This window comes from Populus trichocarpa, chromosome 15 (assembly GCF_000002775.5).
Source record: "Populus trichocarpa isolate Nisqually-1 chromosome 15, P.trichocarpa_v4.1, whole genome shotgun sequence".
Lineage (NCBI taxonomy): Eukaryota > Viridiplantae > Streptophyta > Magnoliopsida > Malpighiales > Salicaceae > Populus > Populus trichocarpa.
Genome location: NC_037299.2, coordinates 412,836 through 430,119, shown reverse-complemented (window position 1 = coordinate 430,119; position 17,284 = coordinate 412,836). Strand labels below are relative to the sequence as shown.

General features: G+C 34.6%; 3 protein-coding genes, 1 long non-coding RNA gene and 1 other non-coding gene across 7 annotated transcripts; 3 read left to right on the top strand and 2 right to left on the bottom strand.

Annotated features, from left to right (window-relative positions):
- Positions 1 to 469: 469 nt before the first annotated feature.
- LOC7464518 (ubiquitin-60S ribosomal protein L40) lies at positions 470 to 2,635 on the top strand. The gene is made up of 4 exons (XM_002321936.4): positions 470 to 727; positions 1,761 to 1,863; positions 2,191 to 2,257; positions 2,370 to 2,635. The coding sequence occupies exons 1-4, from the start codon at positions 538 to 540 to the stop codon at positions 2,394 to 2,396; spliced, it is 387 nt and encodes a 128-aa protein (XP_002321972.1). The 5' UTR covers positions 470 to 537; the 3' UTR covers positions 2,397 to 2,635.
- Positions 2,636 to 4,405: 1,770 nt separating this feature from the next.
- Positions 4,406 to 7,460, top strand: LOC7475154 (NAC domain-containing protein 41). 2 transcript variants are annotated; one of them, XR_008057367.1, is made up of 3 exons: positions 4,406 to 5,039; positions 6,564 to 6,841; positions 6,919 to 7,460. XR_008057367.1 is itself a non-coding variant. In XM_002321935.4 (3 exons), the coding sequence occupies exons 1-3, from the start codon at positions 6,074 to 6,076 to the stop codon at positions 6,988 to 6,990; spliced, it is 522 nt and encodes a 173-aa protein (XP_002321971.3). In that variant the 5' UTR covers positions 6,040 to 6,073; the 3' UTR covers positions 6,991 to 7,460. The 2 variants fall into 2 exon arrangements, 1 of the variants encoding a protein (XP_002321971.3); XM_002321935.4 differs by lacking the exon at positions 4,406 to 5,039 and adding an exon at positions 6,040 to 6,245.
- A 609-nt stretch (positions 7,461 to 8,069) lies between these two features.
- Positions 8,070 to 11,282, bottom strand: LOC7464517 (pyridoxal reductase, chloroplastic). Of its 2 annotated transcripts, XM_024586805.2 has the most exons (8): positions 10,790 to 11,281; positions 10,363 to 10,453; positions 10,091 to 10,214; positions 9,552 to 9,653; positions 9,282 to 9,433; positions 9,093 to 9,186; positions 8,470 to 8,651; positions 8,070 to 8,386 (listed from the first exon to the last, which is right to left on the bottom strand). In XM_024586805.2, exons 1-8 carry the CDS (start codon positions 11,139 to 11,141, stop codon positions 8,383 to 8,385), a joined length of 1,101 nt encoding a protein of 366 aa, XP_024442573.1. In that variant the 5' UTR covers positions 11,142 to 11,281; the 3' UTR covers positions 8,070 to 8,382. The 2 variants fall into 2 exon arrangements, with proteins under 2 accessions (XP_024442573.1, XP_024442574.1); XM_024586806.2 differs by lacking the exon at positions 8,070 to 8,386 and having other exon boundaries at positions 8,466 to 8,651; positions 10,790 to 11,282.
- Positions 11,283 to 11,523: 241 nt separating this feature from the next.
- TRNAL-UAG (transfer RNA leucine (anticodon UAG)) lies at positions 11,524 to 11,603 on the bottom strand. The gene has a single exon. It is a non-coding gene; the product is annotated as a tRNA-Leu (tRNA).
- Positions 11,604 to 14,900: 3,297 nt separating this feature from the next.
- LOC112324343 (uncharacterized) lies at positions 14,901 to 16,744 on the top strand. Its single transcript, XR_002978146.2, has 2 exons — positions 14,901 to 15,760; positions 15,902 to 16,744. It is a non-coding gene; the product is annotated as an uncharacterized LOC112324343 (long non-coding RNA).
- Positions 16,745 to 17,284: the final 540 nt, after the last annotated feature.

The following is a 17,284-nucleotide window of genomic DNA, read 5'->3' as shown; positions in this document are numbered from 1 at the left end:
AAATTTTAAGATGGAAAAATAATATAAATCTTATCAAGCATAGTTGAATCTTTATGATTTTTATACCTTAGTTTTTTTATTTAAAATAATTACTTTTATACTTTTTAACAAAAAATTATATTAATCCCTGGATTAAATATATGAGAAATATGTTTTACAAGACTTAATTCTAAATATAGAAATATTTTGATACCTACCTCTACATTTTTTTTTTTTTTTTTCATTGACCATCCAAATAAACAATGGGAAAGAAAATCTCTCGTTGATGTTATTTACTCAAAAAATTTAAAATTTAAATTTAATATATATATTAAAAAATTAATAACCAATGCCCATCTAAAAACTGAGATCTGCATGAATTAACTAAACTGGGATGACATCATCATGACATTAAAAAAATGATGCCTATTCTCGTTCAGCATACCACAATCCTAAAATACAAACACCACCTCAAAACAGGAGTGAAACCCTAGCTGCCACTGACCGTCAAACTATATAAAGAAAGCGGGCTCATACGGTGGCCTCACATTTGGCAGAATGCAGATCTTTGTGAAAACCCTGACTGGCAAGACCATCACTCTTGAGGTCGAATCTAGTGATACTATTGACAATGTCAAAGCCAAAATCCAGGACAAGGAAGGGATTCCTCCTGATCAGCAGAGACTGATCTTTGCTGGGAAGCAGCTGGAAGATGGCCGTACCCTTGCTGATTACAATATCCAGAAGGGTTAGTTTCTTGAATAACAATTTTACTTTTTTTTGTTGGGTTTAGTTGAAAAGTTTGAATTTTATTCTCGTTGAGTTCTTGCTCCTGCTCAATTATGGTAAAATTGAAGTTTTGTGATTGAAGGGCTGATTTAGCAGTAGATTAGTTGTTGTAGTGGCCATATTTTGGAGAGTTTAAATGGTAAAAGATAAAGGTTTGCAATTATAGACCCAGTAGTCCTAGCCGTAAATGATGGATACTGGGCGCTGTGCGTATCGACCCGTGCAGTTCTGTAGCTAACGCGTTAAGTATCCCTCCTGGGTAGTACGTTCGCAAGAATGAAACTCAAAGGAATTGACTGGGGCACGCACAAGCAGTGGAGTATGTGGTTTAATTCGATGCAACGTGAAGAATCTTACCAGGTGTTGACATGCAGGGAATCCTCTTGCAAGAGAGGGGTGACTTTGAGAATGCTGAATCTTTGCTGAAAATTTAATTGAAAATAAACAATAGTCAATTTGATTCTTTCATTTACCTTTAAATGAAAGGTTTGCAATTCAAAGAGTGGGTTTTTGTTGAATAATTATAACTATGATGATTGTATTGTATAGAATCTTAATGATAAAAAGAAAAGTATATAGTTTTGCTAAAAAAAACATAAAAACTTTTAGATGGGCTTGGTGTTCTTATTAATTTGGCTTCTGGCTTCTTTTGAATTATGTTTAAATGAACCATTTGTGATTCAAAAGGTATAACTCTGCTGATTTATTATAATTTTCATGGTCATATCATAGAAAATCTTAAGCATTGGTTGAAAAAAGTTACCCTGTCAAATAACATTGCATTATATAGATAGATGTGAAATACTATGGTAAAAAGCTTTACATTGCAATATATAGATAGATGTGAAATATTGTGATAAAAAGCTTTTAACTTGCTGGATTTTCTCTCCTAGACCAATCAAATGAATGTGAATACGGTGCTGAATTGGATATTTGTTTTGTGTGATGGGGCTGTAATGGATGTTTGATTTTAAATCTGTGTATTTGTGCAGAGTCAACACTGCATCTGGTTCTGAGGCTTCGTGGTGGCATTATTGAGCCATCTTTGATGGCTTTGGCCAGGAAATATAACCAGGAAAAGATGATTTGCCGCAAGTAAGTTAAATTGTCCTAAAACTCTTCATTTGTTTCTACCCTAACGATGTTGATCAATAGCTAGAAGTTCTTATGCTCATTGAAACCATTTCCCATTTAAGATACCTAACACCTTGAATGCTTTTAAGTAGTGAACAAGCTGGTAAAAATTTCATAAGAAGTTCAGTGCATCTTTACTACTATCGGGCATGCAGCATGTTAAGCAGTTGTGATATTGAATGTCTTGGCATCAAAATTTTTTCTTTTATCTGCGGATATGTGTAATGCACATCGCGTTATGTGGTGATAGTAGGCATAATTCTGACTGTTGAATATTGTGCTGTACAGATGTTATGCACGCCTCCATCCTCGTGCTGTCAACTGCAGGAAGAAGAAGTGTGGCCACAGCAACCAGGTAAATCATCTCAGCACGGCAATTGCCTTTGATGTTTATATTTTAGTATTATACAGCTTTACATGTTTTATTTTCAAATAGTTAACACCCATTATCACGTTTTATCTTGCAGTTGAGGCCAAAGAAGAAGATTAAGTAGACTATTGATCAGGAGGCGTGGTTACTGCATTTCCTATTAGGTTTTTGGATGTTTGTCTTTGATTATGTTGGTATCAAATATTTTTCTGGTTAGGGTTCAAGACTTTCATGTTATTTGGTTTTAGAATACTTTTGTACTGTGATCTTTATTTCGAATGCGTGATCCAAACTTAACACAAATCTTTTTTAAATAATGTGGCAGATATCACTTAATCTGATTAAAGGGAATATTCTGTTGAAGTGGTATGTTTATAGAAAATGAAATTTAGGTCACTTGACTTTGTAGCTACTTGGTCCTTGAGATCCGAGTTTCATCAGAAAATGATAGCTTTGTAGTTACCATGCTCTCACCAGCAGCTTTGTCCATTTCAGTTTTCATATTTTTATGTTTGTATCCGTTACATATAACTTGTTCTTCAAAGTGTTTTAAATTATTTTTTACTTAAAAGAAACTTTAAATTCATATTTTTAGGTGCTTTTTTTTAAAATGTATTGATGTTAGAAATGAAAAAAATAAAACTTGAAAAAAACATTAGTCGTCCAAGTTTGCGATTAATGCGACTTCAGATTCGATGCACTTTCTCATTGTTTGCAACAGAGGAGGTGTTTTCGAAAAGAAATAGACTGGTTCATTGTTTCGGCCTAGAAGACGATTAATCCAGCATTCCTGACTCGCCATGCAGAATCTGTGGTTTTTTGGTTATGACTAGCTAAATTTAAGTTCCATTGAAGAGCTTTTGCACTGGATAAAATCTTTTTAGAAAAAATAAGATTTTCATGAGACTAATCTTGAGCCGCATCCCAGAATGCTTTCACATTTACAATAATGTTGTTAATGTTGGAAGTCTCAAAATCAGAACTAGACCACCTCCACTGTTCAGATTTCTTAAAAATAAAATAAAATTATGGGCATGCAGGATCAAAACTAGACCAACTAATTTATGGGCATGGAGGTTAAGCTAGACCAGCTACTCCAAGATCACTCGTCTTCTCGAACTATACAAGGGAGCTGCTGTATTCATGGGATATCTTGTGTTCATAATGTTATGCATGAATTTCTTCAGCAATAAGGTCCATTGATTTTCAATTAATTGCTGTTCATCTTATTTCTTCTATTGTAAATGCATGTTGACTAGTGTGTTTCCTATGGTCTATCTCACTTTCTGAAGCAACTTAATTGAACTTTACAATGCATCTCATTCTCTGTGTTTCATTGATTGTTGTCCGACATGAAGCTTGAAGTTTTGCTCTTGATGCTCTTCTCCTCTGCTTCAATGGGCACATAACGCGTTCTTGTTTTCAGATTTTAACATAATTGGCCGAGTTTCATGCCGATACATCCTTTTCTGACTTCCGCACCGTCGCCCCAGCCGTTTTTCTCCTCTTGAGCGTGTGATTAGAGGAGACACACCTGGGTATTTGATCGTCCTTGAATTCAATTTTATCCTCTGAAAGTTGATTTATACTGACAAACTACACTTCACTAAAGGACTTGTGTCCAACTTGAACCTAAAAGTTTAAGTTGATAGGTAAAGCTACATGAATGATTTATATTGTTCTTGAGGAAGACTTGTGGACATTCCATCTACTTTTGAGGTGTAATGATTTGTAACGTGCATAACTGCACATAACTGTGCTAGAGAAATTCTCAGGTTGAAGAAAATAAATCTCTACAATTAACACATGAAGCATTTATGGTGCTCTATTCGTGCGAAGGTAGTCGGCTTGTGACTTCCTCAAAGCTCATTAATGCTCCATGAAAATGTAGTCTCCTGTGACAATTTGCAGAAGCTGGTCTTGGTGCTTGCGTCTGCATTGTAAGCAGTCAATTGGTATGCCGCATATTGCTTGATAATATCCTGGGCATACCTGCTGCATTGCCTCACAGAATTCTGGCAAGCTAATGCTGTTGTTCAGTATGAAGAATTTTCAACTTCTTTCTGGACTTGATAGATTCGGTATGAGTAGAGCATGTTGGGTTGGTTGATGTGCAACAATTATTGACAATTGCAACAGCTGCAGCTGGAGTTGCACCTACCATGTGCACCCATCCAAGATGTCAAAGGTTGGCAGCTACCATTGTTGAAGAAGAGCTGGAGTTGGCAGCTATTTTTATTGAAGAAGAGTAGGAGCTGGTGGCACCATTGTTGCCTATAAAAGGGCACCGGGAGTGAGAGCAAAATGAGAGAGAGCTGTGAGTGCAGTAGAGAGACCAAGAGAGAAAGTGAGGGGCTGCAATGGCAGCAGCTGCAAGTGCAGCAAGAGAGCTGGGAGTAGAGTTTGAGTGAAGTGATCCTCCTTCTCCATGTATTGTGTTGTAATCATTTCTCTATCTCTAAATAATATGGACTCTCCCGTGGATGTAGGCGGTTTTGCCGAACCACGTTAAATATTGTGTCCCAGTGTGCTTAGCCTCCTTTTTGAGCAACTATCAGTACACCACCGGTCGGATTTCCCAACAGAGCAGTCTCCCATCAGTTGGCAAATAAATTTGTAAAATGCAAACTCTAAAAAATGTTAGAAAAACTAGTTGCCCAGGTCTTCTGTCCTCATGGGTTGTAAGAATCTTGAGCCTGAGCCACACTGGAGACCTGGCAACCCGAGACAGACTACAGACCAGGCAGATTTGCCCCATAAACTAAAGGTACATTGCATGTTTTGAGTCTCAACTTTACTTGAGCATGCTGTGAAGAAAGGAGTGAGGATTTCAAGATAAATTCATCTAGTCTACAATATGAAAATCACAACTTAACATCTTATCTTTTTTTTTTTCCTGTTTTGGTCCCGAAAACAGCCTGCTTGAATTGTATAAGGTAGAGTCAGATTCATAGGCATTTAAGTTCTTCAAATCTGAACCACTAGTGCTGTTTTCCACTTTTTATGATAGAATCCTGGTGCACAGGAAGAAGCACAAAAGACAACAAGAAGAACAAAAAAAAAAAAAACAGAATTTTATGAAGGAAAAGGTTTAGAAATCTAAATTCATAGTTTTATTCTCTAAAATAAAGTTTAATCAAGCTCCTTTTTTTTATAAGTTTACAATTCCTTTAAATAGACTAGAAAATCAACTTCTAATAAGTAATAAAATCAAAATCCTAAAACATTAAAAAAAATAACAAAAAATCCAAAATCAAACAAATATAAAAAAAAAAAATCAAAATTAGTTCAAACAAGATCGTCTAAATCTAATTTGAGAAAACCTGTGCAGCAAATGACCTAACAAAGCATCCCTGCTTGGAACTGGGTCTCAAGAATCCCTCGTAAAAACTTAAACATGATTCAATAATTGAAATAAAAGTTATGGTTTTTTTTAATTACCATGTTAGTCTGACGCGACCAGTCTTTCTCTTGAGCTCATTCTTTTTTTACGAGTCTATAAAAATCTATTTATAATATATCCACATAATCCTTTAGTTTCTACAAGTCTTACAACATCATATCTCCTTGTTAGCACTGGTTGAGTTCTAATAGGAAAAGCACTTAATTGTAACATCAGGATTTACCAACACAAATTGGACTTGATTCAATTTCCAATCTCTCTCTCTCTCTCTCTCTCTATGTGTATATATATATATATATATATATATATATATATACACTACCGTACCATGCACAAATCAATATCTCCAGTGACTAGCATTTCAGTTTTTCTTATTAGAATTTTGTCTAAATACCACTATGGCCAGTGGTGCACAAGCTACGAATGTGCCTACCGGCTACAGATTTAGCCCTAATGATGATGATCTAATAGTTCATTATTTGAAGAAAAAAATTCTGGGTCAGCAACTTCCTGCTGATGTTATTCCCACCACTGATGTATATGCATCAAGCCCTGATAAACTCCCCTTAGGTTTGTCTCTTTCATATTTTTTTTGACACGTGAACATCTTTTTTTTTTCTATAACTTTTCTTCCATTACACCACATGTTTCCACTGTTAATTAGTTGCAACATCGGCATTGTGGCAGCCGAATCTTAGGAATAGAAATCAAATAATTTCCAGAAGAAGAAGGGATCACAATGACTCTTCTGAGGTCATCTAGTCGAAATACATAAATATTAGGCCATCCACGAGATCCTAATACAATTCATCAAAACCTCCTGCATCAAGCACGAATAAAGTCTACATTATTTGTATTACTTAAAAATCTAACTTTTGTAATTACTAGACGATTTTAAAGGCGGGGTGGCCAACGAGTGGTTTTTCTTTTCGACTAGGAGCGAGGACGCTGACATTATCTTAACAGAGAATGGCTACTATGCGGTTGACCCCGAAGGCACAGCCCCGATCGCATGGAAGGATAAAATTGTTGGTTATGCAAAGACTCTGAATTTCTATCAAGGAAGCCCACCCAATGGATCTGAAACTGATTGGATGGTAGAAGAATTCAGCGTTAATGCTGAGTTTGTTCCAATTAACAAAGATGACCATAGCACTCAAGAAAAGGTGATGTAATTCACATCAATGCATATATTTTAGGAATCACACTTTGTCTAATGATACTTTATGTTGTTGATGTTCAGAAAGCCAACTTTGTTGTATGCAAAATTTATCGAGTAGAAACAGAACCTGAATGGGACAAGCAGTTCAAGTAAGAAGAAGAAACGAAGAAGCACAAGAGAGGAAAATTTGGAATCCCAGCAAGCTTGTTAAATGAAGGCTCTCTAATTAGTTTAGGAACATCCTTATATCTTGTTTTATGATTAGTTTTCGATTACATAGGTCTAAAGCCAGCAATGCTGCAGAATTTTGACCGTAGTTTCTTCCCATGTCTGATTTAAAGAAACTGTTGTGCTTTTCATGTCATCAACCTTTTTTTTTGTTGTTGTTTGCTTAGCTAGGTAGGAAAGTGTTTGATTAATCTCTGGATGGACTGAACATTATCCTGTCTGCAAGCATTGATTATTGGCAAACAGATGGCAATTCATACACAAGTTACAACTAGAACTTTTGCTCTTGGTGCTCTTCTCCTTTGTTTCAGCGGGCACTTGGAGCTTTCCTGTTACAACATTTCAAAATGATTTTCTGAGTTTCATAGCGATGCATCCTTTCCTATTTCTCAGTAGCATAGGCATTGAAAGTTTCCGCTTCCGTTTCTCTACTCCTGAGCATGTGTGTGGAGGAGGTACTCGGGCTTTCGGTCAATCCAATTTGGCCTCTGTAAGTGCATTTATACTGAAGCTGTATTTCATAGACCTGAGGACATGTTGACAGGAAGAAACTGGAGGCATGTAGACTCTTTGATACTGCCAGTTAGTCTCGTATCCTCGATACTACAGTTAAATCATTATGTCCTCTTTCGAATTTTATTGCTCCTGGTAGTTTTCTGTTCCTCAGTGGCATTCAATAACTAGATTGGGCCTGAGCACTCTGCGGAATTCAACAACTTGGCTACTAGGCCAGATTCTTGAGGTGTGAACTCATTCAGAGACATTATAGGCTTTTATTTACCAAACCATCTCCTCATTACCCTGTAACTTTGGTTCATCTCCATTCAAATATTTCCAGCAAGGTTGGGATAACCTGACGATTAAGATTGGAGGCTCTGGCATATTGGAGGCCCTGGCATATCCCAAATGATGCCAAGGCAACTGAAGCAGTCTTGCATTCAGATTTCAGATAACTGGAAATTGTAGGGATTATAACGATTTCTCTCAAAATATGCACTCCGGAATGAATTGGTCAATCTTCTATCAATCACTAAAAGATACATGTTCATTGGAAATACAGAAGATCACTGAGACTAACAGATCTTGTTCAATTGTAATTATCAACATCAACATCGTCTAATAAGGGATAAAGGTCAAGCAGGAGATGCAGCTTCTTGTTTTTTCTCCATTTAGTCTCTTTGCAACCCATGTCAACTTTCCCTCATGTTTTGAGTACTAATAACAGAGGATTTCTACCTGGTTTTCGACTTCTGCCTTGTCCATGCCTTCAATTCTTGTCAAAGGGACTTCCAGTACATAGATTTCTTTATCCCCAAGTCATCTGTGGTTACTCATGATTTGGTCAATAGAACTCCTTTTAAGGAAAATTGAAACAAAAATAGTGAGGTTTTATACAATGCTTACCTTGTCTGAAAAATGTTTTGGATCATTTTCTGAGGAGACTCACTTGCTGCATATTCCAATTGAAGCAACTCGTCTGAACTCAAGCGCCAACCAAGGGCACCCAAGTTTTCCTCAGCTTGTTTTACTGTCTTGATTCCAGGAATTGGAATAGCACCTTTGCAGATGCACCAGTTTATAGCAACCTGCTAACATAATATCCTAAATTAGTAAACACATTGTTGCTTTGGAATGTCTGCCGCTAAAAGCCAGATGAACTCAACTGACAGAAAAACATCTGGAACTACAATATATGCCTGGTATAAGAGACTTAAGAGGCATTGGTTACTTAAATAAGCAGCTTGTGGATCGCCCTCTTATCCCATAATTATTTTTTTCATTTGTGCTCTCAATAACATGTGCACTGCTGAAACTTGAAAACAAAGCGAGATTATCTTGCTTTATTAATGCATTGGAATCTGGCCTTCTCTAAACTAAAGAAGTTCATGTTTCGTAAATCTGCGTAGATATTATTCTCTACCCATAGTTTACTCACTTATGGTCTTTCAGACAAGAAAACAGGCCCAGGAATGTAAATTTTTCAATAGGCACAATCAAGAAGCAGTCACTAAAAATTTGAACTTCACCTGTGACAGAGTTTTACCCCTTCTCTGTGCAATTTCTCCTAGGGAATTCAACAAAGGTTCCAGTCCTGGAAGAATTTGCCTGAATAAGAAGGCCCTACAGAAGAAAAGATCATTATTATGGGACAAGCAGTCAATAAGCAACCTCCTCTTATCACACATTTAAAGTAGCAAGTTCACAAATCTTAGTACCGAGGCCCAAGTGGAAGTCTGGACGATGTATATTTCCCGGTAAGCATTCCGAGTCCTAAAGGACTATAAGCAATCAACCGGATTCCCAGAGAATCACAAACCTTCTTGATCTCCATCTGATCTTCTCCCATGCTTAGCAAAGAAAATTGTACCTAGTGGTTGGTTTCGTGTCAATATGAGATTGATGGTGCTAGATATAGCTGAAAAAATTGCTGTTCATGCAGCTACTCTGCTCTGCTAATGTCATGACAAATTGTGCATGTAAAATACCTGTGCTGAGCAAAGGGGCACTCCACGGGCTTTAAGGTAATCATGGATCTTTATGAGCTGCTTTGGGCCATAATTGCTCACTCCAACAGCACGAACTAAACCCTAAATAACACCTTTCGTGAGTTTAACCATTTGGATTTATAAAGGAAATCTCAACAGATTAAGAAATTATATTAAAACTTGTGTATATAAAAAAAACCAAAGAAAGGAAAATCTGATTACTTAATGTTGATGAAAATGGGTAAAAAAGAAAGAAGGATAACATTGTTATCATCTCTTCTTTAGATTTTGAGCAGTAAAAAAGCACGTTGATTCTTCAGAAAAGTTCTTTCGCAAATATTGGTTCTTGAATGAAAATAAACATATGAATGTTTATGCATATCGTGTGATAATTACTAGTAATGTTCATGTCTTGCATATGGACTAAAAAACATTTGCTTCAATATTATTCAGATTTCAACTGCGATCCTGGACAGGTTCTTGCAAGTCAACACGCATTTCTAGTAGCTGAAATTCCTTTGAAAATAAGTAACGGTAACCTGCTCATACATTGCAACTAAACCATCCCAGAGAGCTAACTCTTGTGGAGGAGCATAGTTTGCAGTAGACCAGTGTAATTGACCTATGCCTATCTGCTCAACTTGCAGCCTTTCCAACGACGCCCTAAAAAACCATTCAAAGCCATTTCAGTTCATATTGAACATGATAAAGCTAAGTGTCTCCAGGCAGCATACAGTCAAGTTTTTGAAGAAAAAAAATGAGAAAGCACGCACTACATGAGACAGAAAACAGAATAGTTAGAGATGTTTACTTGCAAGCTTTCACAAACAGCCCCGGTGTCAGACGCCACGGGTATGCTGCAAACTTTGTAGCAATCACAATGTCATTTCGCATCTGTTTTCCTGAGAATTAAGGTATGAATGCACTTAGTGACAACCAAAACACATTCTTTCCCTATCTTTATGCAAGGATGACACTCACAAAGGGGGGGCAATGGTTAAGATTTAGCAGTATTTATTCATCTAGTCCAGCGATCAAGTGGATATTGAAATCATACTGCATGTCTATTATCAGAAATTATGCATACATTATGCCACATTGATCATCAAATTAATCACTACAAACTGGATTAAATCCTGTGTCAGTAATTAAGCGAAAAGGGCCAGTATTATAATTGATTAAATCCTACATAATTCAATCAATACAACGAAGTAAATGAAACCAAGAAAGATACCAACCTGGAAATTCTTGTATAAACTTGCCAAGAAGCTTTTCACTTTGGCCATTTAACCTGCCAGTCCCATAAGAATCAGCAGTGTCAAAAAGATTGATGCCATTCTCAACAGCCAAGTTAAAAGTTTGTTGAAGATCAGTGTCCATTGATTCTTGATACCCCCATAAAAGCTGGTTGCCCCAAGCCCATGTTCCAAAACCCATTGGAGAGACAGTAAGTGGGCCCATCTTCACCTTCTGCCAAGGCCAGAATGGAGGGAGTTTGAGTGGCTTGAAAGGCAAAGATGGAAGGGAAGGTTGGTTTGAAGAGTTAAAACAGCTGAAATAGGCTGTTGGTGTGGAAATTGAGATTGCCATGTTGCTCTCTTTTTAGGCTGCTTTCTTGCAGAGATCAGTAGCAAGAAGGGAAGAAGGAACACTTGAAAGAGTTGTATAGAAGTTGGTTGCTAGTTATGTACTTGCTTTTTTGTGGTCATTATTCAATGTTGGTGTGGATAATAAGATGCTATACTCTCTCTCTCTCTCTCTCTCTCTCTCTCTCTCTATATATATATATATATATATATATAATTATGAAGATATCCTTTTCTTTTCTCTTTTTATGAGAAATGCTAAAATTAATCGGAAAGGGAAAGAGGGATCCAATCTCAAGAAAGTATTTAATACAAGGATGGATTTAGAAGACAAAAAAGAGAGTGAAAGGACCACATTAAAAAAAAACAAAATAAGATGTGAAAAGTGACAGCTGTGGGATTTGAACCCACGCCCTTTCCGACCAGAGCCTAAATCTGGCGCCTTAGACCACTCGGCCAAACTGTCATTTGTGAGTGAACAATGTAGTTTCATTATAATACCCACAAACGGTTCTCCAAATTTGAAGATTTGAAGGTTCAAATAAGAATCCTTGAAAAGGCTAGGAAGGAAGTGTTATTTGTGTCATCTCCAGACATATCCAAAGAGGAAATCACGAGAGACAAATAAGTAACTTTTATTTCTTGATATATTTTTAAAATATATTTCATTTGAAAAAAAATATTGAATTGTTATTTCTTTAGTGTTTCATTATTAGTTTTAAATATTTGTTGGATTGAAAATTAAATAAAAAAAATATTTTAATATATTTAAAAAACAATGCATATATATAACCCTGGATAAATATTTTCACTTAACAAAGGAGTCATAAGTAGCACGCCAAAATAAAATAATGATGGCATCTATGGGGAAAAAAGGGAGCAACCGAGGCAAATGGTCATGCTGAGCAGTGTTTTGGCCTGGCAGGACAAAAACTAACTGTCAAAATCAAGGATAGGAGACTTCAAAGAAGACTAGGAGACTGCGTCTGAGATGAAAAATCATTAATTCTTGCATCAAATCCTGTCTCTGAGAATGATACAGTCTTTTTTGTCTTTGAACGGCCATGATTACCCACTAAGGTAAAGTCATGCATGTACTTGCTTGCGTGACCCAGCAAAACCAGAACCCTCCTCCTCCTCCTTCTTTATCACAGCATGTCAAAGAACTCATTCTTGCATTAATTCGGCTGTACGTGCTTTCTTTTGTTATGTATGTATTTCTTTTTTAACTATATTTGCTTGCTGTTAACGACACTTTACGAGTGGAAGATGAGAGTTTGGGGTGGTGAAATGGGATTATGTTGTGGTTCTGATTGTCAATTTCATGAATTATTGCTTCTTCTTCTTCTTCTTTTAAAAAAGGGTTTCCCATGAAGAAATTGCTTAGATATGTGTTGAACATAGACCAGAAACATTTCACATTATCTTGATTATATTATGTTGAAACTAAATTAAGCTGATAATTGATCAAGATTTTGGCTTTACGACAGTAAAATAAGTTTATGTTTGGTTAGTGTTTTAGAACAAATATATATATACATATTAATGTTTGGTTGCAGAGAAAAAAATTAAAATATAGAATGAATATTTATTTGAATAAGTTTAGGAGTAGATTTTCTACATAAAAATATTTTCTCTATCTTTTTTATTTAAAAACAGTAAACAAATGCTCCCTAAATACTAGACTAAAACAATATATTTTTTAATTAAATCGCAATAATTAATCTGAAGTGCAAGGCAAAAAAAATCTTGGCAATATTAACAACTAGATATCACTAAAAAAAGAAAAGAGAAGAAATCACATAATTCTTGGAGGTTCAAAATGCTTGTTTCCTAAGAAATAAATCTTAATTTTAAGATTAAAAAGAAAATGGTAAGTATTTATAATTTCTATGACACTTTGAATTAAAAAGATTTATTAAGTTAAAAAAGAAAAGAGTGATAAGAATGGGCTGGGCCATATTTGTGTGAAAAATACTATTCAACCCAATAAATACAAATTTATGGATAACAATAAAGCAGGTACCAACTCAACTGGCCTAACAATTATTTATTAAAAATGTTATCCAGTAGATCAAAGGGATTATTTTCTTTGTGATTTAAGGTTCGAGTCCTGTGATTGTTAATATTGATGGTACATCTTTGGAGATTTACCTGATCGTTAACTTCAGGATCCGTAAAGATTAGTCGAGATATACGCAAGCTGATCCAGATATCCCACATGAATAATAAAAAAAAAATATTATTTATTAAAAGCGTACCCAACGAGGGAAAGGGTAAGAAAAGGATAAACACTCGTTAATATGTTTTCGGGGTATCAGTGCCCACTTGCTAATTTAAAAACAAATTATTATTCTAAGTACTTGATTGCACAAACTTTATAGTTTAGTTTTTTTTTTACTTTGAGGACATAAAACTTCAAAATAAAATTATACCAAAATAACTCTTTAAGAAATCATATGGATTAAGATAAAATATATATATATATATATATATATATATATATATATATCCCAGGTTATATTTGGGTTGAATTTCAAGTTGAATTTGGCAATATATATATAATTTATCAATTATTCATTAAGTAAGATAATTATTAAAAAAAAACAGATTTATTTGACAGTCTACAGAACTTCAAAATAAAAGATTAATTAAATTGTAACAAAGAATTAATTTTAAAGACTAAAATAACTTTTTAAAATGTTAAATGGAATAAAATAATGTGTTTTGGCAAATTATTTCTTAGCGAGTATTAAATGGGTGGGCAAACCGAGTACGAGCCAAATATGAGTTTAGAGGGTACTTTTCTAACGAGTATAGGCAAGATTTTTTTTTTTTTTTGAAGGGCATGAGAAGGGATTGAATTAGAGCGTACTTGATATTATAATGTGTTATGTTTTTCTTTTAATTCTTTTTTCTTAAAAATAAGTTAAAATATTTCTTTTTATATTTTATTTTATCTTTAATATTAACTCATCAAATTTATTAGAAAATACTAAAAAATATTAATTTAATATTTTTTAAGTGAATTACACTTTTAAAATATACCCAAATACAAATATTTTTACCCAAATACAAATACAAATATTTTTAAACAAATCATTGATGATTTGATACAAATATAGTTTTCTTAAAAAAAAAATTTAGTGAAAAATAATCACTATTATAATACAAAACACTAAGACAACCGCATTTCAATGCCATCTTTGCTGGCTTTCCGTATGAATTTGTTAATTTCTTTGATCAGATTTTAGAAAAACTATATATATCCGGAATATTATTCGTGCATTCAAGATGGATTATTTTCTTTTGATCTGTCCTTCAATTCCAAACCTCACAAGGCAATAAAACCCACCAGCCGTAAGGAAAAAAAAACAAGGAAATATGAATTAATTTCTTGTTTGTAGATGGAATTCCCGTTGTAATACCTGTCACTACATGGAATCTGATTCATGGTACAAAACATGACTAACAGGCAGTCATGAACAGTCTTAATTATGTATGCTTTGTTTGATTTTCATTTTACCTTTTTTTTTATTTATTTCCTAAAATTAAAGAAGCATATATATATATATATATATATATACACACAGAGAGAGAGAGACGTAGAGGATGACATCTATGAGTCATGATGGCCAAAATCTAAGGGTAGAAGTCGAAGGGATTCTGTTGCCAAATATATTCTTATTGTTTTGTTGTATTATTTATGAGACAGCAGACTAAAGGGAGAAACCAAATTTTTATACAGCTGGGTTCAAGAAAAATGACCATAACTCATGGACGGCCAGACCCCATATTCTCTCCCTTCTCTCTCCTTTGGGGCCCTTTTTTTCTTTCCAATAAAACTAAATGATTATTTTCATCATCATGTTTGTTGTTTTGTCCATGGTATTTAGCACAAAACCCTTATTCATTCCCTTCTGTTTCGTCCCTTTATAGCTACATTTCTTGAGAACTTTGTTCATCATCAAGAAAAGAGAAAAGCTTGCCAAGAATTTAGAGAAGATGGTAGCTAGCTAGGAAGCTTAACTTTTGTGGTGAATGTTGTCTGGTTCAAGGCATGGCCACCACATCTCTTGGTGAATATATGTCCTCGGACCAGGCTTCATTCCCCTCAATTAATGCTTCCATACATGCATGAGTTCTTCAGCTATATATATATTGCTTGATTGATCATCATCAATTTCAAGATATGGAGGTGATGTCTAGTGTTTTCTTTTTCCTTTTATTTGATTTTGGTAATTTATCTGGTTTTCTCTAATCGGATTCAATGTTTTAGTAAATTTCACATAGATCAAGGTTGTTGACTAACTAGTATCAGATTGGTGTAATGATGATCCATTTTGACTGTCTTGAGATCACATGGGTAGACACATAAATTTCTATCATTACTTCTTGTTATAAGTATGAAAGATCCAAATTACTATTCAATTATTACTTATGTTTTTCAACTTAGGTTATCATGGGGCTATGAGATTTTGTCAGTTCTCCTCTTTTTCTCCCTTTTCCAATTAACCTTTTTGTGTTTTATCATCATTGGATACATGGATTTTCACATGTTCAAATGTTGTTTCAAAGGAAATGGGTGTGTGTCTGCAACTCTCTTCTCGAGCAGTAGCTAGGGTTAGTCTCTCTCTCTTTCTCTCCATATATACCAATATATTATTCTTTTTATGTTATCTTTTCAGCCTTCTCCCTTTTTTTAAATTAGGTTTAGTGCAGTAATGGCAGGCATGTGATGATCAACTTTCTTCACTCTTGCAGAGAGGTTCTAAAAGAAACGATAAAAGAAATTTTGTCAAAAACTTAGCCTGCAGAACTTGAAAGAACAAAACCCTTTTGAAGACCAAGGCATGCATTCTCTTTTTTTATATGTTATTTCTTGATGGGGGTAACTGGATCTGCAGAGTTATGTAGATAGATTATAGATATATCGCTGCTCTCTAATTACCTTTACCAATGTTTAATTTCCAGTTCATTATATATTTATTCTAAACTCAACATCGTAGAATATATCCATTGACATTTTAGTGGAAGACAAGCTAGCAGCTGCACTGAAGATTTGAAGCTGAGTATAGCATGCAGTGGATATATTCTCTAGTATTTGATTCCCATGGCCACACTTTCTTTACTAAAAGAGAGGTATCTTTCTACTTCTATCTTTTCACATCCTTTCTTCTTGTTGACGCAATCAAATTACTTGATTATCTTCTACGCATTTTATTCCCTTTCCAGATCATAGATTTAAACCATGTTTACGGCTAAAATCTTGATTGATGTGTTCAAGTTGGTTTTATCCTTTGGAAAAACACATGACTTGAACTACAAATGGCATGGTACACCTTTCAAATCCCTACGAAGGCAGCATGAAGAAGCTCTGTAGCAAATCTTGTTTAATTGTGTTTTGTTTCTTGTGAAATAGACAAATGAGAAAGCACTGGGATCTAACTCTAGAATATAATGATGTCTACACATTATCGTGGAAGATTTTGATATCTTTGATCATCAGTTACAACTAGAGTTATTGATTTGTTCTGTGCAACTCTAGGGTGAAAACAGTTGCATGGAAAAGGAAAGGTAGTCATGGAAATTCAAGCCATGTCATGCAACATTTACTTTCTTTCATTACTGTGCATGATTTCACTACTTGATCATGAGAATGATGATGCATTCAAAAGGACTGTGATGATGATAATGATGAATGGCCTTTGTAAGCGTCAAAATCTTTTACTCTGTTGGGTTTTTTGAACTTTTTCAGAACAATTTCTAAACATACGTCATGAACACCAGCTAAATTCAGATAAAGGCATCTGTCATGTTCCTGTTCTTGGCAAAAACCCCATTACAAAATGTCCAGTTCCAAACTCCAAGGCCTTGTCTTTTAATTGCTAGAACTCTCCTTAGTTACCAGTGATTCCTAAGTTTAAACAATCACCTTCTACTTTGTGGACTGGTGGTGGTATGTTTGAATCTGATTTTTCAATTTCTTTGTCGAATTTTATAATATAATTGAAATATTTCTTATTTTATGTTAACTTTATTTCTTTTTAAGTTTATTCGATAATGTAGTAGTAGTTGATTTTAAGAGTATTTTTTATTTGGAAATATATTAAAATAGATTTTTTTATTTTTTTAAATTTATTTTTG

Excerpts from the sequence above, each read along its gene's own strand:
- LOC7464517 (XM_024586806.2), bottom strand. The coding sequence starts at position 11,141 with ATGGCAATCTCAATTTCCACACCAACAGCCTATTTCAGCTGTTTTAAC. Across the intron at positions 9,654-10,090 it reads TAGTTGCAATGTATGAGCAG|GGTTTAGTTCGTGCTGTTGG; the intron begins GTTACCGTTACT and ends GGTGTTATTTAG. Across the intron at positions 9,434-9,551 it reads TGCCCCTTTGCTCAGCACAG|GTACAATTTTCTTTGCTAAG; the intron begins GTATTTTACATG and ends ACCAACCACTAG.
- LOC7464518 (XM_002321936.4), top strand. The coding sequence starts at position 538 with ATGCAGATCTTTGTGAAAACCCTGACTGGCAAGACCATCACTCTTGAG. Across the intron at positions 1,864-2,190 it reads GAAAAGATGATTTGCCGCAA|ATGTTATGCACGCCTCCATC; the intron begins GTAAGTTAAATT and ends TGTGCTGTACAG. Across the intron at positions 2,258-2,369 it reads AGTGTGGCCACAGCAACCAG|TTGAGGCCAAAGAAGAAGAT; the intron begins GTAAATCATCTC and ends TTTATCTTGCAG.
- LOC7475154 (XM_002321935.4), top strand. The coding sequence starts at position 6,074 with ATGGCCAGTGGTGCACAAGCTACGAATGTGCCTACCGGCTACAGATTT. Across the intron at positions 6,246-6,563 it reads CCCTGATAAACTCCCCTTAG|ACGATTTTAAAGGCGGGGTG; the intron begins GTTTGTCTCTTT and ends TGTAATTACTAG. Across the intron at positions 6,842-6,918 it reads ACCATAGCACTCAAGAAAAG|AAAGCCAACTTTGTTGTATG; the intron begins GTGATGTAATTC and ends GTTGATGTTCAG.